Source organism: Pelmatolapia mariae, linkage group LG3_W (genome assembly GCF_036321145.2).
Source record: "Pelmatolapia mariae isolate MD_Pm_ZW linkage group LG3_W, Pm_UMD_F_2, whole genome shotgun sequence".
NCBI lineage: Eukaryota > Metazoa > Chordata > Actinopteri > Cichliformes > Cichlidae > Pelmatolapia > Pelmatolapia mariae.
Genome location: NC_086229.1, coordinates 60,951,451 through 60,979,074, shown reverse-complemented (window position 1 = coordinate 60,979,074; position 27,624 = coordinate 60,951,451). Strand labels below are relative to the sequence as shown.

Genomic DNA, 27,624 nt, shown 5'->3' with positions numbered 1-27,624 from the left:
AGCGTCGGTGCGTCAGTGTTGCTGGACCCATCACTACGGTTTAGTGTCCAGGTGTGGAGTTGAGCTTTTGTTGGTGGGTGTAAAGAAACTGTAAGTTTGCTTTGTTTCTTACTTTAACAGTTTGTCTTTAGGAACTTTACTGTTTATTCAGCTGATATTTGATTTCTTCACACAACAAACTGTGTGTTTTTATTTCCGGTCTCTCCATTAAAGGCAGTGTGTAATGTTTTCCTGGTTAACATCAGCTGTGTGCAGCTTAGTTCCCGCACAAGCAGCAGAAATCTGCTGCTCCATAGTTCACGGTAACGGACTCACAGCTGGACCAAAGAGGACGAGTGTGTCCGCCATTCTAAGCTACGTTCGTGTTTGTGTACATAGTTTGTACTTTGTGAGTTCACTCTGAATCCACAGAGGACGCGGCGTACGTGATGACGTCACAGCTCAGCTGCAGTGTTTTTCTCGCGTTTACTTCTTGTCTCTACCTCCTCTATAATTTGTGAATCGTCCTTAATAATTGATGATCGCCAATTTAAAGGAAAGGCATACAATAATACATTTTTAAGGACAATTCTCACCAACAACTTTTTTCTTCTCAACTAAAAGGAAAATATGTGTTTAGAGATTCGACATTTTGACTAAATATCTTTCTTTTCCAATTCCACCTAAAGCAAAAGAAAATGATATATATCCGTCCAATGACTATCTTCACAAGAAATTCCATATAAATACGAACGCATGCACTTTCTGCAATACTGATATTGAAACTACAGCATCTTTTTTTATTCATATGAGAGTTCCAGATGATTTTCAGTACTGGTTAACCTCTAAAAATATTGACTGCCCTTCTCTAACCTTTCAAAGAATTAGATTTGGCCTATAAGCAGAAAAAATAGAATTAGGGATTAACAACTTATTATAGTTGCAAAATTTTTCATTCAAATGTCGCTTCTTGAAAATTACTCCGATCTTTGTTGGCTTTAAAAATGAAGTCCTGCTGTGGAAGGCTTCATTAGACAAGTGTAACTTAAATAAAGCTCACACCTTACTTGAATTTTTGATGCAGCTTTTCAATCGATGTAGCTAGATTGTATTTGTATACTTTTGTTTTTACTTTTATATGATAGGTCACCTTACTGTACTTGTATGCTGCTTTATGGTATTCCTGACCTATACTGTTCTTCTAATGTTCTTTGTTTGATGACTGCTTTGTTCTTAACCATTTATGCTGATATATAACTTTTTGTTGACATGTAAAATAAAGTGTTTGAGAAGATTAATAAAAAAAATCCTTGTTATTTTACAGCGCTGTTATTCAATCGGGGGAAGCTCTATGTTGAGGAGAAAAGCATGAATATGTTTGTATATGGAGGTATCCATTGTTTAAACGTCCCGGGCTTTCCAAAAAGAGGCAGAGCTGTCGAGAAATGCTAGGAGCTAACTGGGCGCTAACTTCAAATTCATGGGCTGCATCCTCCTGAGGACCCGGCCTTCGCTGTCTACTTGGCAGCCCATGAATATGGACACTAGGGCTGCACGATTTTGCATAAAATGAGAATCACAATTTTTTTGCTTAGAATTGAGATCACGATTCTCTCATGATTTTCTTTTCCAATATAAATATGTATTGCACTTATTAACTGCACATCAACTTCGTAACAGTTGAAACTGAATATAAAAACAATAACTAAACATAAAAAACAATAAATGCCTCACATTTTGTTGTTGCCGCAAAATGTTGTACTGCTTGAAATTCCGTCTCCACCGTTGCTCGACACTGCGTGTATAGAGCAGGTAGTGCAACAATAGGAAAATAGTTGCGGGACGGCACTGTGTAGCGTTTGTCTAGGGTGTTGATCATTTTCCTAAATCCCTTGTTTTGCACAGTGTTGATATATCTTTGGTCAGGTGATAAGTAATAGCCTCCGTAATTTCTTTGTGCCTGCGGGAGTTCGACGTGTATAGGGAAGCGCTGTATAAGGTTCCCGTTATTGATGTTTGGGTGGTTGACCGGGACGAATTTTCTCCTGTCACTTTCTCGTCATCCCTGACGTGTTCTCCGTTGTTTTTTCCCTGCTAATTTGAGCATCAGGGCACAGCTTCTGTATCACGTGGTATAAGGCTCCGCCCTTGTCATTTGTTGAGCAGGAAGAGGGAGCGCTTGTTTTCATGCAGATTACGTCCCGGATCAAAATGTGGTACAATCCCCGTTGTTTTTTTTTTTTTTTTAAATTGTTGTCATTTGGAAATGAAATCGCACATAAGTATGAATCGAGATCGCGATTTTCTAACGATTAATCGTGCAGCCCTAATGGACACCCCCATTAACTGTTGCAATGTTGGCAAAGAGAGGAAGTGAAGTAGGATTTACGCATGCGTGGTACTGATCGGGTTTCTGGTACGGATCGGGTAGCAACAACGGCTTTGTCCAAATTCATGGGCTGCATCCTCCTGAGGCCGCATTTGTAGGCCGATTATGTCACAGCAACGCAACGAAGGCTGTCCAAATTCGTAGACTCCTCTGAATGCAGCCGACAAATGCGTCCTCCTTTCCCTGAATTTGATGGATGGGTCGGGTGTGTCCTTCGTGGCCCAACATATCCCAGAACTTATAGCGTGGCCCAGCTAATTCCAGTTTCCAACAATGGCGGCTGCTACTAAGTTTTAATAGTACTCTTTGAGTCATAAAATAAACTTTTAACATATTTTCAGGCGAGAATGTAGCTGTGTAAACTTTAAATATCTGCTCAGTTTATCAAGACATCACATATTTGCAAAAGTGCTTCAACGTTTTCGGAGACGTCTGTTACCCACCAGCTCGATAGCTAGCCGGGAGGTCAAGGTCACTACAGCCGTCGAGAAAGGCAAACTCCCGGCACATCATTTTCAGATCACCGCGGTCTTTCGCTACTCAGGTTAAACATGATATATAAATCACTTAGATAACCTAAAAATGTAATTTTTTGTTATTTTTAGTGTTTTAGTTCTTCGTGAGTAAATCGATTTGGCTGAGTTTGAAGTTATTAGATTAGATAAAACAAAACTTTATTAATCCCTCGGGTGGTTTTCACACAGCTGAATAAACGTCAAACAGAAAACTGATTAAACAGAAGTGTGAAATGGTAGAGAATTTACACCAGTGTCCTGTTATATTTTAGACAGCAAGGAGCAGATGGCTGAGTTTATTAAACTCCACTGAGACAGCTGGTGATGCAAATCTGAAGGCTAGACCATCCAGTTTCACAGCTGTTTACTTCCGGCCTATTCGACCTTCTGAGGACCCGGCCCAAGTAGACTGCGAAGGACGAGTCCTCAGGAGGATGCAGCCTATGAATTTGGACAACCCTTTACTTTACCCTTTACCTCCTTTACTGTCACTTGTTATTAATATTTACACACGAGACACCTGCCAGAGCTCTAACTAGCCAGACAGCATGCTAACGCTAAGCTAACCAAGAACCCAGAGTGACATTAAAGCTGAGTAAATGCTGACCCCAGACCAGCACTGTGACAAAGTGAGCTGTTGCTAAACTTGAACAGGTTATACAACAGGTATAACAGGTTTAACAGGTTAGTGATAAGCAGTCAGCCTGCAGGCTGTTCATGTTTCTACAGTAGAATCACTTTGAAGTGTATTTTTGCTGGTTTCATCTTTGATTTGTGTTCATACCTAAATACTCAGAAAGATCACGTGTGTCCTCATCAGGATCTGTGTTGGTGTGTGGGGCTGTAGCTTTATATTGTTAAATGGTCATAAGTGCTTCAGCTCATTTTACACAGTAACATGAAAGTAATGTTATGCGGGGTATAAGTATTTTCTTGTGGATATAATTAAGTAACGTACTCATTACCTTTAATAAAAGTGTTCTGTGTAATAATTACTTTTTTGAGTAATGACCCAACACTGATAACAACGGCAGGGCTCGCAAAATTTCAAAATCCCTAGTAGCCCTTCGGGCAGGGACTCTTCAGTTTTTGGTAGCCCAAAATAAATTTAAGTAGCTTGAATAAAAAAGGGAGCAATTTTTTTATGTTTTGTTTCCTGTTTTGTTTCCATTACAATATTATGCACTAAAGTATAATATTGTAATGGAAACAAAACATTAATCAAAAAATTGTTGAAACACAAATTACAACGTATAAAAATTACGATCATCAACTCAAATACTTGGATCTAATTGAACAGAAATTTCTATGAACTTGTAAGAACTGTACAACAGGAATCAGTCTGTGTCAGATCCTGAATTTGAAATTTCCACTGAAATCACAGGTTAGAGGCAAGTGGAACCAAGATCTAGGCCATTTGCTTTTTGAAGTTTGCAAAGACTGCTAAATTTTGCCAGTGGTAGTTCACTCTTTGCAACATAGTAGGCTGTTCTAAACAGATTTTTCAGGTTGATTTTTAGTATGTTATTTGCAGACTGAACAATAATCCATTTCTTGCATTTTTCATGGGTTCTAATGAGGGCCTTTCTTAAAATTACTGGTCCCAGTAACAAAGGCACTTGTCGACTCAGAAATCGAGGGAAACCAACAACACACCCGGCAGAACATTATGTTATTTACAGGGGTGCACATAAGTGGTCCGCATGTGCGCATTCGCTGTCAAAATAAAAGACACGCACCAGATAAGAAGTTGCAACGCGCGTTTGCGTCCATATAAAAGGCACCGTTTTTGTCCGCTAGAGTGGGATTTTCACGGCACATTCTGCACCACATCTCTGTGCGTTCATCATTTGTTTAAAGCCAGCTCACCTCCTGCAACCACTTTTCCTAGAATACGCGCTTCTTTTGTGGTTCGGACTCCATCTGACATTTCTTTGGAGGTGGAGGAACACCAAAGTAATTGCTTAAAGGAGCTTCTTCGACATCTTTAAGAGTTCTAAACAAATGTCTGTCCTCCTCCAGAAAATTATGTACGCAAACGCGCGTTGCAACTTCTTATCTTGTGCGTTTTTTTTATTTTGACAGCGCACCTGCGGACCACTTATGTGCACCCCTGGTTACTTAGCTTGTCATATTGCAGCCACAGAAATTCTTTTGTCCATGAAACCATAAAGCTGCACTTTCTTTTTGCCTTATATTCTGATTTGTCATAACTTTTCCGTTTTGTGGTAAGCTTTTCTTTGGCTGTCACTTCTTCACCCTGACCGGTCTTATTTGGCTCAGCAGAACTAAAATATATATCCTGCTGCCTTTACACACGCACTCACATAACGCTCAGCGATTCTCTGCGCGATCAACCTCTCACATGTTTAAGCTTCCTGCGGGAGATTTCACTTGTCATGTTTGCATAGTAAACTAACAATTGATAAGACGATGTCAGAGGAATTGGTGCGCAAATTATTGTCACTCACCAATCAGTACTGTCGCTCTCTATACACAGTTCACACGATTGCAAAGTGAAAGCAAAAAACAAGCGCAAATTCAAATGCGATTTCAATATGTCACATATTGGGCTGCTCGATTATGACAAAAATGATAATCACGATTATTTTCTCTGAAATTGAGATCTCGATTATTTGACGATATTTATAACAGTAACAATGTATTGAATAATGGCTTTAAAAATAGTATAAAATAGTGTGCAAATACTGATAACAGTGCAAATGTTTGCAATATAAAATAAAATGTAAACATCTATGTTTAGTGAACCCATAATGTTTCCACACCACTGAAGGTTTTTTTTTACCTCTCTTTTCAAACAACGGCAGTCACTCTCCTCTCCAAATAACTTCTGCTTAGCTTTCCGAGCTTCCCTCTGTTAGCTCCTCTTAATTGTTGTAACGTGTGTTCGAAACGCAGGGAGGTGCGCTCGATTTGCCACACGGAGCAGCGCGAGAGTAAAGCACGAGGGAGGTGCTAATAATCGGCTCAGTCATTTTTAATGATCGTTGAAAGCCCAGATCGTAATTTACATTAAAATTCGATTAATTGAGCAGCCCTAGTCACATATTGACAGTGGTTCACCGATGCCAAAGACGTATTTACCCAGCTACATTTCCGAAAGAATGCAAAAGCATTGACATATATTTTTTCTTCCTATGATAGCCCGACGGGCAGGGCAGGGATAGATTCTGGTAGCCCGACTGGTAAAATCGCTAGCCCCGGGATGTCGGGCTAGCGATTTTGCGAGCCCTGCAACAAAGAGGAAACACATCCAACATGCACAAACATTTGACCCACAACATGCAGTTGTTTGATATTCTGCTTAATGATGGTGGTGACTGTCAAAGCAGAGCTAATGAGAATCAGAAAACCCACTATTGATCTTGTAATAAGTCATATGATCAATAGTGGGTCAGCGACCATCTTTCTTTCTTTTCCTCAAGGGTTTAAATATCTGGGACTGTGCAGTGTTTGGTTTTAGAACTGAAGAAGCTTCTTGGATGAAACGTCTTCAAGAAATTTAAAGGAGTCTCTTTTCTTTCCAAGCTCTTTAGATCATCATGACCTGGATGACTGAGAACCTACAGACATATTGACCTGGTTTCCATAACTCAGTTACTTCTGTTAATGTGAACTCACTGAGTGTTTTTGGTGTACCTCTCAGACTGACTTTAGTCCACAAGAAGATGATGATGGAGGAAGAGGAGGACAGAGCAGAGTCTGCAGGATCCAGCCGTCCGTCTGTGACCAGTGACCGGTCCAAAGGTCACAATCCAAACTTCAGTGATGAAACTGGACCATTGAGGTCAGAGAGCTGAACTCACTGAGTTAACAGAAATAGTTCTGCACTAACATTATACATTATTATTTTATACTGTTGATTCTGGTTGATTTTATGACTGGGTTGGTTTGTGTGCTGAGAGGAAATGAAAATGAATTTCTAACAAAAATTAGTTTTGTCCAGTTTTCCTGTAAAAAGCTGTACTCTAATCTAAGAGGACTGTTACTGACAGGAAGCAGCTGCATTATCTGCACTCTGTGTGATCAGAGGTGCTTCAATGACTTTATTGGAGAATTTATCATTAAATAAAACATGTTTGTCTGCAGAGGTCAGAGGTCCCCGTCTGGAGGATTGAGCCGTCCGTCTGTGACCAGTGACCGGTCCAAAGGTCACAATCCAAACTTCAGTGATGAACCTGGGCCAATGAGGTCAGAGAACTGTGATGAGCTCCGTTACATGTTTGTGTTTTCCTGGATAAATATGACCTAAAATCCTCTGATTTTTGAGTGAGTTCTTCAATCTCAGCTCACTGTAAGTTTCCCCAATCTTATAACCAGTACATATGCATAATGACTGAAACCAGCCCACTGAGGGAACAATGGGCTGGGAGTTCAGTTCCTTGATTATTAATATGCAAATTCTCATGACCATTGATCAACAACCACTGATCAATTGCCACGAGTACCATTCACAGAGAGTTGGGGAATGGCTGCAATCACAGCATTGTAAGATGGTGAAAGATGTACCCTTAGGCCCCCTCCTCGATTCAGAGATGGTCTTTCCCTTTTCACGTAAATGGCCTCCTTGACTCCGCGCTCAAACCAGCGTTCCTCCCTGTCCAGGATGTGTACATCCTCATCATTGAAAGAGTGTCCACTGGCCTGTAGGTGTAAATAGACTGCAGAGTCCTGGCCTGACGAGGTAGCTCTTCTGTGTTGTGCCATCCGCTTCGCCAGAGGTTGTTTGGTTTCCCCGATGTATAAATCCTGGCAATCCTTTTGGCACTTAACAGCGTACACTATGTTACTCTGTTTGTGTCGGGGGACCCGATCCTTGGGGTGGACCAGTTTTTGGCGTAGCATGTTTTAGGGTTTAAAAGCCACAGAGACCCGGTGTTTAGAAAAAATGCGTCTCAACTGCTCCGATACTCCTGACACATACGGGATCGCTACAGGTTTTCGCTTGGGCAGCGGTTGTCCTTCTCTGCTGGATCGGCTGGAGCTTTCTTTAGGTGTCTTCCAGGTTTGACAAAAGTCCAGCTGGGATGACCACATTTACTCAGGGCCTTCTTGATGTGCTGTTCTTCTGCCTCCCTGGCCGCTGTGTCAGTGGGGATGGTGTTTGCTCTGTGTTGTAGCGTCCTGATGTCACCCAGTTTGTGCTCCAGTGGATGATGAGAGTCAAACCTTAGATACTGATCCGTATGTGTAGGTTTACGGTACACGTCAGCCTTTAGATGTCCCCCATTACTGATGGAAATCTTACCGTCTAAGAAGTGTGTGTGGTGGGAACATCTGTCTGAAGCGTCTTTTTACTCTGTATGGTAAATGGTAAATGGCCTGCATTTGTATAGCGCTTTTCTAGTCCATAGGACCCCAAAGCGCTTTACACTACATTCAGTCATTCACCCATTCACACACTGGCGAATAGCAAGCTACATTGTAGCCACAGCTGCCCTGGGGCGCACTGACAGAGGCGAGGCTGCCGGACACTGGCGCCACCGGGCCCTCTGACCACCACCAGTAGGCAAACATGGGGTTAGTATCTTGCCCAAGGATATTTGGCATGCAGCCAGGATGCAGCCTGGGATCGAACCACCGACCTTCTGATTAGTGGCTGACCTGCTCTGCCACCTGAGCTACAGCCACCCCATTACACACATAACTACACTGACTGGGAGCCAATGAATATGTAAACTATCACCATGACAACAAGTTGTTTGAGGTCAGTCCCAAAGTCTAATCTGTGATTGTTCAAACTCCAGAAACATCTCATGCTGTTGTTGTAGATTCATTGCACCTGACAAAGCTTTACAAGACAGAAGCTGCTAGAAAGAGTGAAGAGCAGGAACAACACACAGCTCAAAGTCCAATACTAATGCGCATACTCAGGATAATTATTGAAATATGCAGATCAGGTGGTTAAATGTTCATTGAGCACCAATTTGCCTGTCATGAGCCACCGTACCTGTGTTGTGTAAATCAGTACACACCTGTGCTTAGATGGATTAACTCTTCAATGAAATAACATCCGGAGTGTTCACTTGACTAACTTAATTCAGATGAAGTTATTTGAACAGAAGTCTACTGGATCTTTATCCTGGGTTTGAACTAATTCTTCATGATTCCTCCACAGAGTGGACCAGGAGAGCTCAGAGCTTCCCAGTGGTCAGTCTGACCAGCAGCATCAAACAAACCTGGACTCCATATTTATGGTCTGTACATGTACAACAACTACTTTTACATCTATTCTGTTCAGTCATCTCCATGCTGCTCTTTGTAGACCAGTGGAGTGTCAGTGTGTCCAACATGGATCTGATGTTTGGTTTCATGATTTCAGTCTGATTGGCTCATTTATAAAGTATTCTGTTCCAGCTGCTGGAGGACAACATCATCACTTTTGTGAAGAATGAGCTGAAGAAGATCCAGAAGGTTCTGAGTCCAGATTACCCAGAATGCTTAGAGAGCCAGAGAAACAGCAGCAGCGAGGCATTTGTGAAGATCACACTGGACTTTCTGAGGAGAATGAAGCAGGAGGAGTTGGCTGACCGTCTGCAGAGCAGTAAGAGGACATCTCTGAATATTTAAGCTCTCTCAAGAGATGAATAACATTTGTTCAAAAAAAGTTGTCATATGGTATTTGTAAATAATGAAGTGATATTCTTTGTTTATTTATTGAGAACATCTTGCTGAAGTTTGTCAACGTAAACTTAAATCTGCACTGAAGAAGAAGTTCCAGTGTGTGTTTGAGGGGATCGCTAAAGCAGGAAACCCAACCCTTCTGAATCAGATCTACACAGAGCTCTACATCACAGAGAGAGGGACTGCAGAGGTCAATGATGAACATGAGGTCAGACAGATTGAAGCGTCATCCAGGAAACCAGATAAATCAGACACAACAATCAGTCAAGAGGACATTTTTAAACCCACACGTGGAAGAGATGAACCAATCAGAACAGTGCTGACAAAGGGAGTGTCTGGCATTGGGAAAACAGTCTTAACACAGAAATACACCCTGGACTGGGCTGAAGACAAAGCCAACCAGGACATCCACTTCATATTTCCCTTCACTTTCAAAGAGCTGAATGTGCTGAAAGAGGAAAAGTTCAGCTTGGTGGAACTTGTTCATCACTTCTTTACTGAAACCAAAGAAGCAGGAATCTCCAGCTTTGAAGACTTCCAGGTTGTGTTCATCTTTGATGGTCTGGATGAGTGTCGACTTCCTCTGGACTTCCACAAAACTAAAATCCTAACTGACCCTATAAAGTCCACCTCAGTGGATGTGCTGCTGATAAATCTCATCAGGGGGAAACTGCTTCCCTCTGCTCGCCTCTGGATAACCACACGACCTGCAGCAGCCAATCAGATCCCTCCTGCATGTGTTAGCATGGTGACAGAGGTCAGAGGGTTCACTGACCCACAGAAGGAGGAGTACTTCAGGAAGAGATTCACAGACAAGAAGTATTCCAGCAGGATCATCTCCCACATCAAGACATCACGAAGTGTCCACATCATGTGCCACATCCCAGTCTTCTGCTGGATCACTGCTACAGTTCTGGAGGATGTGCTGAAAACCAGAGAGGGAGGACAGCTGCCCAAGACCCTGACTGACATGTACATCCACTTCTTGGTGGTTCAGGCCAAAGTGAAAAAGGGCAAGTATGATGGAGGAGCTGAGACAGATCCACACTGGAGTCCAGAGAGCAGGAAGATGATTGAGTCTCTGGGGAAACTGGCTTTTGATCAGCTGCAGAAAGGAAACCTGATCTTCTATGAATCAGACCTGACAGAGTGTGGCATCGATATCAGAGCAGCCTCTGTGTACTCAGGAGTGTTCACACAGATCTTTAAAGAGGTGAGAGGACTGTACCAGGACAAGGTGTACTGCTTCATCCATCTGAGTGTTCAGGAGTTTCTGGCTGCTCTTCATGTCCATCTGACCTCCATCAACTCTGGACTCAATTTGCTGGAAGAACAACAAATTACTACTAAGAAGTTTAAATTATTTAGAAAACTTTGCAATTTAAAATTGGTCTACCAGAGTGCTGTGAACAAGACTTTACAGAGTCCAAATGGACACCTGGACTTGTTCCTCCGCTTCCTCCTGGGTCTTTCACTGCGGACCAATCAGACTCTTCTTCGAGGTCTGCTGACACAGAGAGGATGTGACTCACAGACAAATCAGGAAACAGTCCAGTACATCAAGGAGAAGCTCAGTGAGAATCTGTCTGCAGAGCAAAGCATCAATCTGCTCCACTGTCTGAATGAACTGAATGATCGTTCTCTAGTGGGGGAGATCCAACAGTCCCTGAGTTCAGGAAGTCTCTCCACAGATGAACTGTCTCCTGCTCAGTGGTCAGCTCTGGTCTTCATCTTACTGTCATCAGAAAAAGATCTGCATGTGTTTGACCTGAAGAAATACTCTGCTTCAGAGGAGGCTCTTCTGAGGCTGCTGCCAGTGGTCAAAGCCTCCAACAAAGCTCTGTAAGTAAACGTGTGCTCATAGCTTCATTTGTTGTTTCTATAAAAATCAAAGACAAACAATTAAAAATAATCAAGCTAAACAGTGTATAAGATGCTCTAAAAGTAACAAAACAGTGGAGTGCCTCCTCTTATCCCCCCCCCCCCCCATTTCAAAAGTAATTGGTTACTAGTAACTTAGTTACTTTTTAAAAGCATGTAACTTAGTTACTTTTTAAAAACATGATATATAATCTGAGAGCGTAGAGATCTTTCAGCCCAATTCTATTTTTTCTGCATGATCCATCGTATAAAATTGAATCTAATGGAAAAGTCTCATTTTAAAAATAGTTTTATTAGTTTTAATCTTATAATTTCATGCGCATTACATTGCTTTGTTTTTTTCCTGCCTGTCCCGTTTGGTTCTTCTCTAAATTATTGTCGAAAGGCCAAGAAAGATGACCAACGGATATACTTTACCAAATGGCTTAATGGCTAAATACTAAATATTGAATATTATTGTGCAGCACGTAAAATCGACAGTACAGCTCCCCCGCTGACCCCAGTAGGCACCCCCATACTCTCAGTTCAGCAGCGCCTCCTGGCCCCACAGAGCCCGGGGCAGCCCACCCGACCCCACCACAGAGAAAACTGCACCCACCCCATCATCCACTCATCTCCCAGACTACACAAGACAATAGACACCCAGGCTGAGTTCTTCCTCCACCTCTTCTATATCTCTCCACCACCTGCAGAGTGAGTTCCTGGATAGAGGAGACCTGCAAATATGTAACAGCCTCCCCACCAGTTGAAGAGCCCCTCAGGTGGCTCGATGCACTGGCAGCACCCTGCGCCAGGGCTGATCCCCCATACACCCACCCGCCCACAACCCCGGCGACCACCAACCAGGACCCAAGCCTCCAAGGCCCAGCCAGGGCCCCATTCCGGAGTCGGAGCACCCCCAGAACCCCACGCCCCATGCACATTACATTAAGCACAAATTGAATTATATGCAACAGTCTTTGACTTGGAGAAATTTGTTTAACATTTAAACCTATTTTCTGTATATTCCGGCATATAAAATAAAATAATTTCTTGTTTTGATGGGTATTGGTATCCGGTGCAAGTTCTGACAAACGGTAGTAACCAGACCGAAAAGCAGCGCACATTTCGGTGCTTATTTTTTTCTTGAGATGTCATACACTTTGGATCATTTTACCTTTCCAAGGATAGTAGGCGGGCCCAGGCATGTACGTTCTTTTAGAGCAGAGCTACAGATTAAAAATGCCCAAGGCGAAGCGGTCAAAAGTCTGGCTGTACTTCACAGCAAAAGATGCAAATTCAGCAGCCTGCAACAAGTGTTTTAAGCTGATACTGTGCAAAGGAGGTAACACCTCAAATCTGATGAAACACCGAGAAATGCGCCATATTTGATAGCTTGCTGCAAGACTTCACACCGAGCACATCTACTGCGGGTGTGGTGCCTGTTATCGGATCCCCCAAGAACTCAAAGAGAAGAGTCCTGGCCCCTAGCCCTGCCAGTGTAGCAGAAATGATGACGGATGATGATGGCAGCAGCACCCATTCTTCCCTGGGCGAGTAGCTTAATGTTGTTCATGTGTAATTTACGTTGAGTACGCTAACCACGTTATTAAATTAATGCACGTAAGGTGAACTAGCAAACACCGTCGTAGTTATATGCGGATGGCTTCTTGTTTGATAGAGTGATACCATATACAGTGGGATGCAAACGTTTGGGCAACCTTGTTAATAGTCATTATTTTCCTGTTTAAATCGTTGGTTGTTACAATGGTAAATGGCCTGTATTTGTATAGCGCTTTACTAGTCCCTAAGAACCCCAAAGCGCTTTACACATCCAGTCATCCACCCATTCACACACACATTCACACACTGGTGATGGCAAGCTACATTGTAGCCACAGCCACACTGACAGACAATAAAAAATGTCAGTTAAATATATCATATAAGAGACACACAGTGATATTTGAGAAGTGAAATGAAGTTTATTGGATTTACAGAAAGTGTGCAATAATTGTTTAAACAAAATCAAGCAGGTGCATAAATTTGGGAACCACAAAAAAAAAAAAGAAATGGAAAAATAAAATTAGTAGATCCACCTTTTGCAGAAATTACAGCCTCTAAACGCTTCCTGTAGGTTCCAATGAGACTGGAACCGGTATCGGACGGTATTGGATAAAACCTAAACGATACTCATCCCTAGTCCTGTCGGTCTTAAATCTATTTTCACCTGTTTAGCAGGAGTGGAGCAATTGGAGATCTGCCCAGTGCCACAGCAGTCATATCATTGGGTGGATCTGGGGGTTTCTTTGTTGATTTCACATTGCCGTGCCGGCTTGCCTAGATGGTTGATCAGATTGAAAGTTTCGCAGTAGAAAGAAGTTTTCTTCCCACGAAGAGTGTACAGCGGACACTAATTTTTGTCACATTTTGCAACATAAAATTTGAAGAAATGTAAGTATTTCCATGCTTTTAACGCTGCTGGTCGTTGCCACGGAGGTCGCACACGCTTACATCATTGTTATGAGACACTTACAAACAAACGCAAACTGTATTGCTAAACTGTAAGAGTAACGCAGCGTGCTTACAGAAAAGTAACAGTAATCTACTTTTTTGCAATAGTAATCCTTTACGTTATTTGTTACTTTAAAAAGTAATCGGATTACAGTAACGCGTTACTGCTCATCTCTGGCCATAATTGTGTCCAGTTCAAAGGTAAAGTCTGGACTTCATATCTTAAACTACACTCAGCCTTAGCTCACTATCTTGGTAGCAGCCTCTTTTCTCAGTGTGTGTGTAAACAGACTTCGCCTCCAAGTGAAACTGTGCCAACATCATCGCTGCTGTTGTGTATTTTTAAGCTGCTTCCTGTTGGCTTCAGCTGTTTGGCGTTTCCAGTTTCTAAACTTCTACATTCTGAACTTTCTTCAGCTCTGTACAGATTTTGAAACACTGAATGATTTCAAGCACACACTTTGTCTAATAAACTTACATCTTTCATTCATTATACAGATTGTGGGACTGTGGTTTGTCAGAGATCGGCTGTGATTATCTGGCAGCAGCACTCAAGTCCAATCCCTCCCACCTGAGAGAGCTGGACCTGAGCTTGAACAACCTGCAGGATTCAGGAGTGAAGCATCTGTGTTGTTTTCTTGAGAGTCCAGGATGTGGACTTGTAACTCTGAGGTCAGTCACCATGTTTTAGTTGTGCTGAGATGAATATGATGTGAAAGCTGTGCTGACACTTGGTAGGTAGTCAGATGCTTTCAGGTGAGCCGGAGGCTGAGATATTTACTGATGACATCACACTGAGTGTTGGTGAATACGATGTTTACTTGTGAATGATTTCCAGCTTTGACTGTAACAGTGTGAAGGCAGTGATTCCAGCAATAAGAAGTATTTGGACTGACAGAAACATGTGGACAGCTTTCGCTCTGAGGGTTTAGACAGAGTCTGCCTCTGTGTGTGCTAACTGTGTTCAAAGTGTCTGTAGCTGCCCACTTGGAATTACCACTCATAACGCAGAGAGCTTCGACTGATGTAACCTTATTCTCTCCTCTTTAAACCACCAACAATATGGCACCGTGAAAACTATAAAGATGCACAAACAAATGCAACCTCCTCCATGCGCATCTCTTAGCTAGTCATTACACACCACAAACAAATGACATGCATATACAAACCCCCCCGAATTCAACCACATTGTGTAAACTTTCCAAAGTTATAGCATGTGACAGGTAAATAAAATACATAGTTCTGCATGAGTATTTTCTAATATAAAGGTGTTTACTTACACTGAAGCAACGTGTTCGTGTTGTTTCACTGAGAACAGAACAAGAAGTCTGCGCTTTTATTTTGAAGAGTACCTTAGCACTTCCTCTTTTATTGTGGCAAAGTAAAGTGGCTTTGCCGGCATTTACAGTGTCAGCTAATCACAGCTTCATGTTTTCATTTAGTGACACCATGAACACGCAGTTGAAAATGTTCAGCTGACAGGACTGTTTTATAATCCACACTTTGAAATTGGCTCCGGTTATTTCCTCCTCTCTTACAGTGAGCTGACCCCAACAGTTTAACATACAAGCATTTATTTTCAAAGCAATTTATTAGAAACACATTTAAACTTCTAATTTTTAATATCCCAGGAAGCATAAGTAAGCCTGCAGTCTGAGAGTGCAGTGCTCTGTGAGCAGAATAAGGTGTTAATAAAAAGAATCAGCTCACATTAGATAATAAGATATGTTCCAGGAAGAAGGTTTCTGTTCCAGATCAGCTAATCAGAGTCAGGTCAATCAGCTCTGAGCATGCTCAGTTTGAGTTATGGAGCCAGATACTTCGATTCACCATGGCAACGGGTAAATAAAGAGCAGAGGCTTGGTGTGAATCCAGAGGAGCAGGAATATAAAGACGTACCAGTGCTGACCGTGGTATAAAAACAGGAGGGAAGAAGAGTTTGAATCAGTGTGGGTCACTCTGTCATCATCAAAGACTCAATAAAGTTTATACAAAATCCATCATTTATTATAATGTCAATGCTCATCATTGAGCAGCTTGAACTTTGATTAGATGAATCCTAACTTTACATTTGATTTGAAATCTAATGATTCAGCTGTAAACAGAAACTGTTACTGAAAGCAACCACACAGACACCCCAATAGTTTTACTTGCAAGGGGAGCGTTGGAGAGCAGTGCTGCCACTCGCCTGTCCAAGCAACTCAAACTCCTCTGCGTCCGCCTCACTCTTTTATTGGCAACAGAGGTTACACACAATTCAGTTAACCACATGACAGTTTTAAGCAGGCATGTGTGTGTGAGCAAAGTATACGCCTGTGTGTGTGTGTGTGTGTGTGTGTGTGTGTGTGTGTGTGTGTGTGTGTGTGTCGCTTCCTGACACCATACAAGCCATGATATCAATCACTCCAGTCGCCCTCATACAGAGTGTGAACTTTAACAAACTAACGTGCGTCATGCCGAAACGGCAGAAGTAAACGTCTCGCTAAACTACAAAAACAGGAACTTGCCTAAGGTCATAGAAGTGGGAAATCTAAATTTGTAATGGGGAATTATAGCATGTCTGTGCAAAGCTGAAAATACAGCTCCTAATTATCTATATCTTTCTGCACAATGACAACCATATTAGGACACAAAAAAGCAATGGTCACATGACTTTGTGCAAATGACAATCTTAAAAGACAATCTACAGCAAATCAGGATGCAGAACACAATGTGCTGTGTTTATTTGAGGAAAAAAAAGCATGCAAAGTTGCACAAAAAAAATTGTGCGAAACAGTGAGGCCGCAAAAAGTGAACCACAATATGGCGAGGGACCACTGTACAGTTGTGTAGTTGAACTCTCTCCTCTGAGCTTTGACTTAATGAATGAGGAAATAACTCGGTGTCAGTCAGCTGTAGATCAGTGTACAAGCTTAACCATGTAAGAAAGAACAGCTAACAGATGTGTGCTCCTCACATCTGTATGAATCATGATGATGTGTTTGAGTGAATCTGTGACTGAACTGTAATACTGTTAAAAAGTAAATGTGATGAGAAAATGAATGAAAACAAATTGTGATTAATGATGAAGAATGAGAAGAAGAAACTGAGACCCGCCTTTCATGCTGCTAATGTTTCTCAAGACCTGCTGTACATGTTGCATTTTCAGTAAAGAAACGGTAAATCATTGAGGAGTTGGGCACAAGGATTTCTGATAATCAACAATAATCTGGTTTACTTTGATCACAACCATGTCTAAATATGTGTTGATGTAGAAGTGAGTGAATCGTGTTCTGACTTTAGACTCTAATCATTCGAAAATACTGAGGTGGTACAAGTTCCAATGATCCCAGAGGAAACTGGTACATGTTGAACAATAATATGATGGAGTTTCTTTAGAGCCACTTGGTTTGATTGTTCAATCCAACAGACTTCAAAAGCCTTCTGCTCTTTCCTCGCTGGGTTCTTGATGGTCTTGTACCATCTCCCTGTCGTCCTCCTGGCTCCCTCTTTGCACTCACATGTGGAAAACCAAAGTTTTAGTGAACAGAAAATGATCATCAGTAACACTGTCTTTAAAACACTCTTGTTAGAAATCTACAATTTTAATGTGGAACAATTATGAGTTTTTTCTCTTGCTGTGTTTGTTTGAAGCTGCTTCCTGTTGGCTTCAGCTGTTTGGAGTTTCCATTTTCTAAACTTCTACATTCTGAACCTTCTTTCGCTCTCAACACATTATGAAACACTGAATGATTTCAAGCTCACACTTTGTCTAATAAACTTACATCTTTCATTCATTATACAGATTGAAGAGCTGTGGTTTGTCAGAGATCAGCTGTGATTATCTGCGAGCAGCACTGAAGTCCAACCCCTCCCATCTGAGAGAGCTCAACCTGAGTGACAATGAAAAGCTGCAGGATTCAGGAGTGAAGCATCTGTGTTGTTTTCTGGAGAGTCCAGGATGTGAACTTGAAACTCTGAGGTCAGTCACCATGTTTTAGTTGTGCTGAGATGAATATGATGTAAACGTTGTGCTGAAACTAAACTGCAGACATCAGGCTAATATTACACTGATCCACACTGAGGATCTTCATGGTAGGGCTGTGCGATATGACCAAAATCTCATATCCCGATATTAAGACATCTATCGTCCGATAACGATATAAATTACAAAAATGTAACATTTTCTGTAAATTCTGTGAATCTCGGGCAGCTCGACTTGCGTGAAGTGTTTCCAGCTGGGCGTCGCGTACCTGGAGTCGAGTGTTTTAACTGATGCAGGAAACGATACATTTTTAGACATAGGTTGAATGGCCGCCGTTTTCTTTGTGAGTATTTATTACACGGCGTGCTGCGGGGAAAAGCCTGTTCTAATGTTTGAGTCTAAGGTTTATTTTTTAGCACCTGACGGCTCTTTTTTGCTTCTCATCCGTAAATACTCTGCATCTTTCACGTGATTCAGTTTATTTTGAATAGTCTCAACAGGATCTTGAGCTTTATTGTGAAAGGTTTATGTGGAAAATAAACAAGCGGACACGCCGTGGTTTTACCGTCATTGTTGCTAACGACAACGCATAAAAACAAGCGCTTATCCATCTGTAGTGTGGTTATATTAAATATAAGAGAAAGAGAGAAATTTAAGAAATTAATATAGCCACTACAGTGACCATCAAAATAATGAAAAATATTGCCGTAAACAGTTTATTTTGCGACACCACGAAACAAACGATAGCGTAAAATGAAACGATAGACGTTTTTATATCGTCATCCGATATATATCGTTATATCGAACAGCCCTACTTCGTGGTAAAGTCTCTTTTATTCTTCTCTGGTTTAGTCCATTGACTGTAGCAGAACAATGTTCACATTTCAAACAGTGATACTCAACATGTGGCCCGCGGTCCACACACAGCCTGCCGACCTTTTCTAATTAAGAGAGTGGACCCTGGTTAACTGTGTAGCATTCTTCCTCATGGTTCTAAGTATCAGACACAACAATGAATAATCCACAGCTGACTCTCTTTAGTTGACAAGCAAAGGTCACGGCACACCACAGTCTATGAAAGAGAAACAGTCTGGAGCAGGAATTATTGCACATTTACAAACTGACACTGCTACACGGAATGCTGGGTAATGGTAACTGGTCAGGTATCGGTGTGTTAACGGCCATGAGAGCCTCCGTGGCTGCAGAGCACTGAAGAAAAAAAAAGAAAGATGGAGGATGTAGAAAAGAGACGGAGATTAAGCAGAAGTTTAGCTCAAGAGAGGAGCTGTGTCTGTGTGGGTGGGGCTCAGGCAGCTCTGCCCACACAGTGACAGTGAAGCAGGTGAAGAGTAATAAATAAAGACTTTAACAGCAGACAGGATTTCATAAGCTGATGTACAAACATGTAGAATGATGTACCTGCCTGTTTTGTGGCAGGTACAAAAACAGGTCCATAAAGACTGAAGCGTGTCTCCATTCCTTTGCATATTCCATAAATTATACTGAGAGTTTCCAGAAGAGCAAACATCAAACGTTTAAAACGTTTTGCCGGAGTCCGGTGTTCTCACGGGCTCTAGTGAGCCTTGCCCCCGGCTAGCTATGGAGCTAGTGGGTAACAGACGTCTCTGAAAACGTCGGAGCGCTTTTGAAAATATGTGGTGTCTTGATAAACTGAGCGGATATTTGAGGTTTACACAGCTACATTCTCACTTGAAAATATGTTAAAGGTTTATTTTGTGACCCAGAAAGAATAATAAGAGTAATATTAAAACTAACTAGCTGCCGCCATTGTTGAAACTTACCTGGGCTGCGCTATGAATTCTGGGACAGAGTTACTTCTTCTTCTTCCGGGTTTAACGGCAATTGGCATCCTTGTACATGCAGTGCTGCCATCTTCTATTTCAGTCCGTTATTACACTCTTAAATCCTACTACTTATTCCTGCGTCTTTTGGGATCTTACAAAGCTTCAAACAACGCGTCGACTATTAAATCAGTCGGCAACGATTTTGATAGTCGACGTAATCGTGACTAGTCGACTAATCGTGGCAGCCCTACTTTAAAATACTCTTGTTAGAAATGTACGACTTTAATGTGAAAAATTATGAGTTTTTTCTCTTGTGTTTGTTTGAAGCTGCTTCCTGTTGGCTTCAGCTGTTTGGAGTTTCCATTTTCTAAACTTCTACATTCTGAACGTTCTTCCGCTCTCAACACATTATGAAACACTGAATGATTTCAAGCACACAGTTTGGCTAATAAACTTACATCTTTCATTGTTTATACAGATTGAAGAGCTGTGGTTTGTCAGAGATCAGCTGTGATTATCTGCGAGCAGCACTGAAGTCCAACCCCTCCCACCTGAGAGAGCTGGACCTGAGCTTGAACAACCTGCAGGATGCAGGAGTGAAGCATCTGTGTTGTTTTCTGGAGAGTCCAGGATGTGGACTTGAAACTCTGAGGTCAGTTACCATGTTTTAGTTTTGCTGAGATGCAAATAATGTGAAAGTTGTGCTGAAACTAAACTGCAGACATAAAGCTGTATTATACTGATCCACACTGAGGATCTTCATGGTAAAGTCTCTTTTATTCTTCTCTGGTTTAGTCCATTGACTGTAGTAAAACAATGTTCACATTTCAAACAGTGATACTCAACATGTGGCCCGTAGTACATACACGACATGCTGACTCTTCCTAATTCAGAGAGAGGGGGGATCCTCATTAACTGTGTAGCATTTTTACTCATGGTTCTAAGTATCAGACACAATAATAAATAATCCACAGCTGACTGGGTCAAAGGTCACGGCACACCACAATCTGTGAAACAAACTTTTTGAACAGGAATTATTGCACATTTACAAACTGACACAGCTGCATGGCATGCTGGGTAATGGTGACTGGTCAGGTAGTCAGATGCTTTGAGGTGAGCTGGAGGCTGAAATATTTACTGATGGCATCACACTGAGTGTTGGTGAATATGAAGTTTACTTGTGATTTGTTGATTTGAAATCTAATGATTCAGTTGTAATATGATTACATTTCATGATGAAATGTAATCAAATTACAATAACAGCGTTACCAGAGCAGCTACCTTGAAAATGAGTTCAGTTTAAGTCTTAAAATCATTTCAGCCTCATCTTCACTCAAATATTTACATCATCATGTCCAAGATCCAACTGTGACATACACGTGTCCATCAGTGCGATTGATTTTAATCAAACAACGATGGATCACCAATCAGTGTGCAACTGTTTGCAGTGCAGGAAACTTCGAATTTGACAGCAACACTGTCCACAGAGTCTGAGTTACAAAGATTGAGATTATAGATTTTATCCTGAGCTGATGATAAATCTGTGATGCTATAGCCGTCTCCACCCTAATATAATGATCACTGATTGGCTTTAAAAGCTTCATGTTTAGCAAACTAATATTTAACTGTGATTTATGCTTTTGTAACAAAGTGCACTTGTGCAGATGAACTCTCTCCTCTGAGCATTGGATTTTATGAATGAGGAAATAACTCAGTGTCAGTCAGCTGTAGATCAGTGTACAAGCTTAACCATGTAAGAAAGAACAGCTAACAGATGTGTGCTCCTCACATCTGTATGAATCATGATGATGTGTTTGAGTGAATCTGTGACTGAATTGTAATAGTGTTAAAAAGTAAATGTGATGAGAAAATGAATGAAAACAAATTGTGATTAATGATGAAGAATGAGAAGAAGAAACTGAGACTCGCCTTTCATGCTGCTAATGTTTCTCAAGACCTGCTGTACATGTTGCATTTTCAGTAAAGAAATAGGAAATCATTGTGGAGTTGGGCACAAGGATTTCTGATAATCAACAATAATCTGGTTTACTTTGATCACAACCATGTCTAAATATGTGTTGATGTAGAAGTGAGTGAATCGTGTTCTGACTTTAGACTCTAATCATTCGAAAATACTGCAGTTGTACAAGTTCCAGTGATCCCAGAGGAACCCTGGGACATGTTGAACTAAAATATGATGGAGTTTCTTCATAACCACTTGGTTTGATAATTGTGGAAAATATCCAAATATGGCTGCCTTTTAACCTCAGGCTTTTCCTGCTCATTAAAGTCCAGCACTGAGTTTGTACAACATGTTTGTCAATCACTTGGTTTGGTTTATGAGTAAAATAATTCAATAACTTCCTTCTAATAGACAACATTTTATCATATTTCCTCATAACCCTCTTTTGTTTGACCATTTGAATCACATTTGAATTTCCAATAAAGGACCCCACAGAGTTCGGTGAAAATAATGACTGTAGATGTTTCTGTGAAAGTGCTGGAAGCAAATTTGTGTGTGATGTTCTTTGATTGTTGCACTTTGTAGACGGTCCCTGAGCACTGGTCTCACAGCCAGCTGCACATAGAGACCAGTGTTGTTAGTCCAGGTCAGAAGATGACATCATGGAATGAAAATGAAATAAGCTTTTAGTTTGTCTACTTTAATAATTTGATTGGAAAAAGGTGTTGTTGGACTTCAAGTACGTCAATTTCTATCCAACTTCACCTTTCAAAGTGAAGCAATGTGGTTCCTTTAATGAAAAGCACGACTTTTATGTATGTTTAGTGTTTTATGATAAATGTACAACTTTAATGTTGAACCTTCTACATTCTGACTTTTGTCTAATAAACTTACATCTTTCATTGTTTATACAGATTGAAGAGCTGTGGTTTGTCAGAGATCAGCTGTGATAATCTGAAAGCAGCACTGAAGTCCAACCCCTCCCATCTGAGAGAGCTCAACCTGAGTGAAAATGACAACCTGCAGGATTCAGGAGTGAAGCATCTGTGTGGTTTCCTGGAGAGTCCAGCATGTGGACTTGAAACTCTGAGGTCAGTCAGCATGTTTTAGTTGTGCTGAGATGAATATGATGTGAAAGTTGTGCTGACACTAAACTGCAGACATCAGGCTGATATTATACTGATCCACACTGAGGATCTTCATGGTAAAGTCTGTTTTCTTCTTCTCTGGTTTAGTCCATTGACTGTAGCAGAACAATGTTCACATTTCAAACCTTCAAAGAAGAAGAAGCTTATTATTGTGCTATCTACTGTACAATATAAAGCGCCTTGAGGCGACTTTTGTTGTGATTTGGCGCTATATAAATAAAATTGAATTGAATTGAAATTGAATTGAAGAAAAATCCTTTCTCATCAGACACTGCCACCTAGTGGAAGAAGTCTTAGTTCCATTTGAAGCTTCATTTTACAGTTAGTTCCTTTAAAAAGAGGTGGAGGTGTAGGGGCCGCTGGACCATCATCACTGAGTGCCATAGGACACTTAACCTTTGTTTCTATATGCTGGAAACTTTCTGATGTTCCAAGGAGGACTGGAAAATGTGTGAAAATTGCCCAGTCAGTTCCTCACAGCACACTTCAATTATTTTCCTCCCAAAGCTACAGGACCAGGCCTTTGATTCAACTAAGACATTCACACACAAACACCTCATCAGTGGGGCTCTCAGAGCTACCAGCCCTTTGCTAAAATCACAAAGCTCTTCATTGAAATCAATGATATCAGAGCTAGAATCAAATGAGTCCAAGTCTTCTGCTGATTCAGCATCACAGTCATCTTTGGTCCTTGTTCTGCATCCCCACCATGGACTTCATTCCTTTTCAAGCCAGCCTTGAGTGTCCTTTATTCAGCTCATCCTCTGCTTTACTTTTAGACCTGATTGTAGCTGCTTAATCTCTCTTTAAACAAGTTTTTGTGCCTCATTCTTTTTCTTATCTTCCTCATAACAAGACTGCTTCTTCTGCCTGAGAACATGTTTGAGTGATTTACTAATCCAAGGATGCTTATGGGGGTATAATAGTTACTGTTTTCAAAGTAATCCCCATTTTTCCCAGAAAGAAATTTAAGTAGAAATCGATGATCTAAGTGAGAAAATTAGCCTTTAAAAAGTGCCAGTGGACAGTCAAATCAGTCTCTCAGTTCCAGTATAGAGTCTTTGGTGCAGACTGGAACACCTGTGTGCTCAGTTTGAGCTCTCTTCAGTCCTGTGACCTGACAGACCCAGAGGAGCCATCACATTACATTTAGAATCTCCCCTAATGGAGCCACAACACATGTCCAATACTTAGTCTGTCTTGTTGGACAAACTGGAAGAAATGATTCAAGGACTTTGACACAGAACAGAGATTCAAATCTGTTGGCTTCAGCTGTTTGGAGTTTCCATTTTCTAAACTTATACATTCTGAACAGATTGTGAAACACTGAATGATTTCAAGCTCACACTTTGTCTAATAAACTTACATATTTCATTGTTCATACAGATTGGAGGGCTGTGTTTTGTCAGAGATCAGCTGTGATTATCTGGCAGCAGCACTGACATCCAACCCCTCCCATCTGAGAGAGCTGAACCTATGGAGAAATGACCTCCAGATTCCAGGTGTGAAGCAGCTGACTGATCTTAAGGAGAGTCCAGACTGCAGACTGGAGACTCTGAAGTAAGTAGAGTGTTGGAGTGAGTAGGTGGTGCTGTCAGCAGTATTGTATTAAACACAGTCAGTATGAAACGAAGATCCAGTGTTTCTTGTAAAGCTGCAGCTTCTCAATGAAGCCGTGAGAGGAGAATGGTGACAGGTTTCAGGACTGTAAACAAACACTTCCTGTTTCTGCCTTTTTGTGACCTTTATGGTCACCATAGTAACGGCTCACGCTCAGATCAAACAGTGTCAACAGCCAAACAGCTCTCTGAACAAAGCAGCACGCAAACCAATAACAGCATTCATTTCCAAGTTTAAAGCAGTCTGTAGGTAAGGAAGAATTTAGTGAAACCAGATTTTTGGATGGAATTCCTCCAGTTAACAGCTGGAAACCATTCCATTTGGATTGCTGGGGCTGTTGGGGTTCCTAAAGAGCTCAGAGTGGACAGTCCAAGGTTATTCTATTGAATGAAAGTCCCAAATGGTGGGAGCCACCAAGCTAAAGGAGGAGTCCTATCAGGCTTGGTTAGCCTGTGGGACTCCAGAGGCAGTTGATGGGTACCAACAGGCCAAGTGGAACGTGGCGCGGGTGGTGGCTGAAGCAAAAACTCTGGTGTGGGAGGAATTCCGAGAAGCCATTGAAAAAGACAAACCGTCAAGCGGTGTTCTACCTGCCCTGTGTATAGTACTTACTTCGACTGAGAAAATTGTCGGGTAGTGGAAGGATTACTTCAAGGACCTCCTTAATCCCACTGGCACGTCTTCCGTGGAGGAAGCAGGGTCTGGGTACGAAGGGGAGCGAGGTCACTGAGGCAGTTAAACAACTCTTTGGTGGCAGAGCCACTGGAATGAACGAGTTCCTGAAGGCTCGGGATGTTGTAGGGCTGTTTTGGTTGACACGCCTCTACAATGTTGCATAGCTCTGGATTGGCATACCGGGGTGGTGGTTCCTATCTTTAAGAAAGGTGGAACACTGGATCAGCTCTTCATCCTCACAAGAATACTGGAGGGTGCATGGGAGTTTGCCCAACCAGTCTACATGTGGAGAAGGCATTCAACCGTGTCCCTCAGGGGGTCCTATGGGGTTGCTCTGGGAGTATGGGGTGTCTGTCTGGCTCATTGCTATGGGCCATTCAGTGCTTATACAGCCGTCTTAAGAGCTTGTTCTGCATAACCGGCAATAAGTCGGACTCCTTCCTGGTGGGTGATGAGCTCAAGCAGGGTATTACTTTGTCACTGATTCTGTTCATAATTTTTATGGACAAAATTTCTAGGCGTAGCCAAGTGGCGGAAGGCTTTCACTTCGGTGGTCTCAGGATCTCATCTCTGCTTTTTGCGGATGATGTGGTTTTGTTGGAATCATCGGCTGATGGCTTCCAGCTCGCCTTGGAACAGTTCGCAACCGAGTGTAAAGAATGAGAACCAGCATCTCCAAATCTGAGGCCATAGTTCTCATCTGGAAAAAGATGGAGTGTCCACTCCGGGTCAGGGATGAGTTTCTGCCCTAAGTGGAGGAGTTTAAGTATCCCCAGATCTTGTTCACGAGTGACAGGAGCGCGAGATCGACAGAAGAACTGCTGCTGCGGCTGCTTTACTGGTCTGTTGTGGTGAAGAGAGAGATGAGCGTAAAAGCAAAGCTCTCAATTTACTGGTCAATCTACATCCCTACCCTCATCTATGGTCACAAGCTTTGGGTAGTGACCGAAAGAACGAGATCGCTGATACAAGCGGCGGAAACGGACTTCCTTCGAAGGGTGGCTGGCCTCTCCCTTAGAGATAGGGTGAGAAGTTCGGCCATTCAGGAGGGGCTCAGAGTAGAGCCACTGCTCCTCCACATCGAAAGGAGACAAGTGAGGTGGTTCAGGCATCTGACAAGGATGCATCCTGGGTGAGGTGTTCTGGGCATGTCCCCATGGGAGGAGGCCCCAGGGCCGACCCAGGACACCCTGGAGAGATTATATCTTTTGGCTGGCCTGGGAACGCCTTGGTGTTCTCCTGGACAAGCTGGAGGAGGTGGCTAGGGAGAGGGAGGTCTGGGCCTCTCTGTTTGGGCTGCTGCCCCCTCAACACAGCCCTGGATAAGCGGAAGAAAATGGATGCATGGGTGGATAAAGGTCCAAACTAAAACTAGAAGCGAAAAACATTTTCATGCACTTCAATAAAAATCCAGAGTAAATAATAGAAAATTGAAACAACGAGTACTAGTACAGTCTCAGCCCTGCTGCTCTTTATACTGGATGTGCTGCATCACTGACTGAAACCTGATGAAGAGTCTCTGGAAACACTCGTTTATCTCCTCTGCTCTTCCTCCTTCTCTCTGCAGGTGGAGCTGATGATGGTAAACAGGACAGTGTCTGTGCTGAAAGAGAATGAGAGGTTGAAGCCACAGCAGCCTGTGTGTAGAGACGCTCTGACTGGGCCATGTTACTGGGAGGTGGAGTGGAGAGGAGAGCTTCATCCAGCAGTGACTGACAAAGGAATGAGAAGAAGTGTAGATGACTGAACTGAGTGAACTTCTCTGACAACAGCTCCACTGTCAGACACAATGTAGAGTCCAGCATCATCCCTGTGTCGCCCTGGATCTTACAGAGGATCATCAGTGTATCTGGACTGCTCTGTCCTTCGACAGTCTCTGCATAGTCTCTGTCTGACACTGGTTTCAGATCCTCCTGGATCAAACTCACCTGGAAAGGCTTTCAAACAACTTTGAATAAAAAAACAATGTTTTTATAAGATAAATATGATGTGTTCATGTATGTGTGCAATTTACGCCTCAGTGGATGAATAATTGCTTAATGTTTAATGTGAATACTCATGATTAATAAGTGTGCTGATAGGAATCAAATGAACAGAGGTGGGTCGAGTATCATTACTTTAAAATATTATTACTCAAGTAAAAGTAAAGAGTAGTTGTCAAAAAAGTACTTGGTGAAAAGGCTACTCAAGTACTGAGTAAATAGCGAGTAACTGTTTGAAATGTCGGATTTATTTTTTAAATAAATGCTATCAGACAAACAAAAATAAATAAATATACAAATTTTAGTATTTTCAAAAGGAATATATGTAAAAAGATCCACAAAATAAGGCACAACAATTCTAATTTCAAGATTTCAGTTTTTCACAACGTAAAGCTTTTTCAAGCAAAACCCACAGTAAATATATTCGCATTTATAGCAGCCTCAGAGAAAACATTAGAACGAGGCAACTTCAACATAACAGACTACAGCTGATGTGCCAGAATGTCATACTAGGGCTGGTTCTTTTAAATACAAGGAGGAATTAAGTAAATCAGAAACAAATGACACA

The 27,624-nt window shown here is 41.8% G+C and overlaps 1 protein-coding gene across 1 annotated transcript; it reads left to right on the top strand.

The window, feature by feature from the left end:
- On the top strand, positions 1-27,030 carry LOC134617593 (NACHT, LRR and PYD domains-containing protein 12-like). The gene is made up of 12 exons (XM_063462890.1): positions 1-90; positions 6,551-6,691; positions 6,994-7,095; positions 9,023-9,101; positions 9,262-9,448; positions 9,567-11,370; positions 14,398-14,571; positions 17,684-17,860; positions 20,147-20,320; positions 22,546-22,722; positions 24,166-24,339; positions 26,642-27,030. The coding sequence occupies exons 2-12, from the start codon at positions 6,573-6,575 to the stop codon at positions 26,649-26,651; spliced, it is 3,177 nt and encodes a 1,058-aa protein (XP_063318960.1). The 5' UTR covers positions 1-90; positions 6,551-6,572; the 3' UTR covers positions 26,652-27,030.
- Positions 27,031-27,624: the final 594 nt, after the last annotated feature.

Bases quoted from the DNA above. Each gene is read 5' to 3' on its own strand.
- LOC134617593 (XM_063462890.1), top strand. From the start codon at position 6,573: ATGATGATGGAGGAAGAGGAGGACAGAGCAGAGTCTGCAGGATCCAGC. The intron at 9,449-9,566 runs GTAAGAGGACAT...TTATTTATTGAG, and splicing joins GGCTGACCGTCTGCAGAGCA to AACATCTTGCTGAAGTTTGT. The intron at 11,371-14,397 runs GTAAGTAAACGT...TTCATTATACAG, and splicing joins AAAGCCTCCAACAAAGCTCT to ATTGTGGGACTGTGGTTTGT.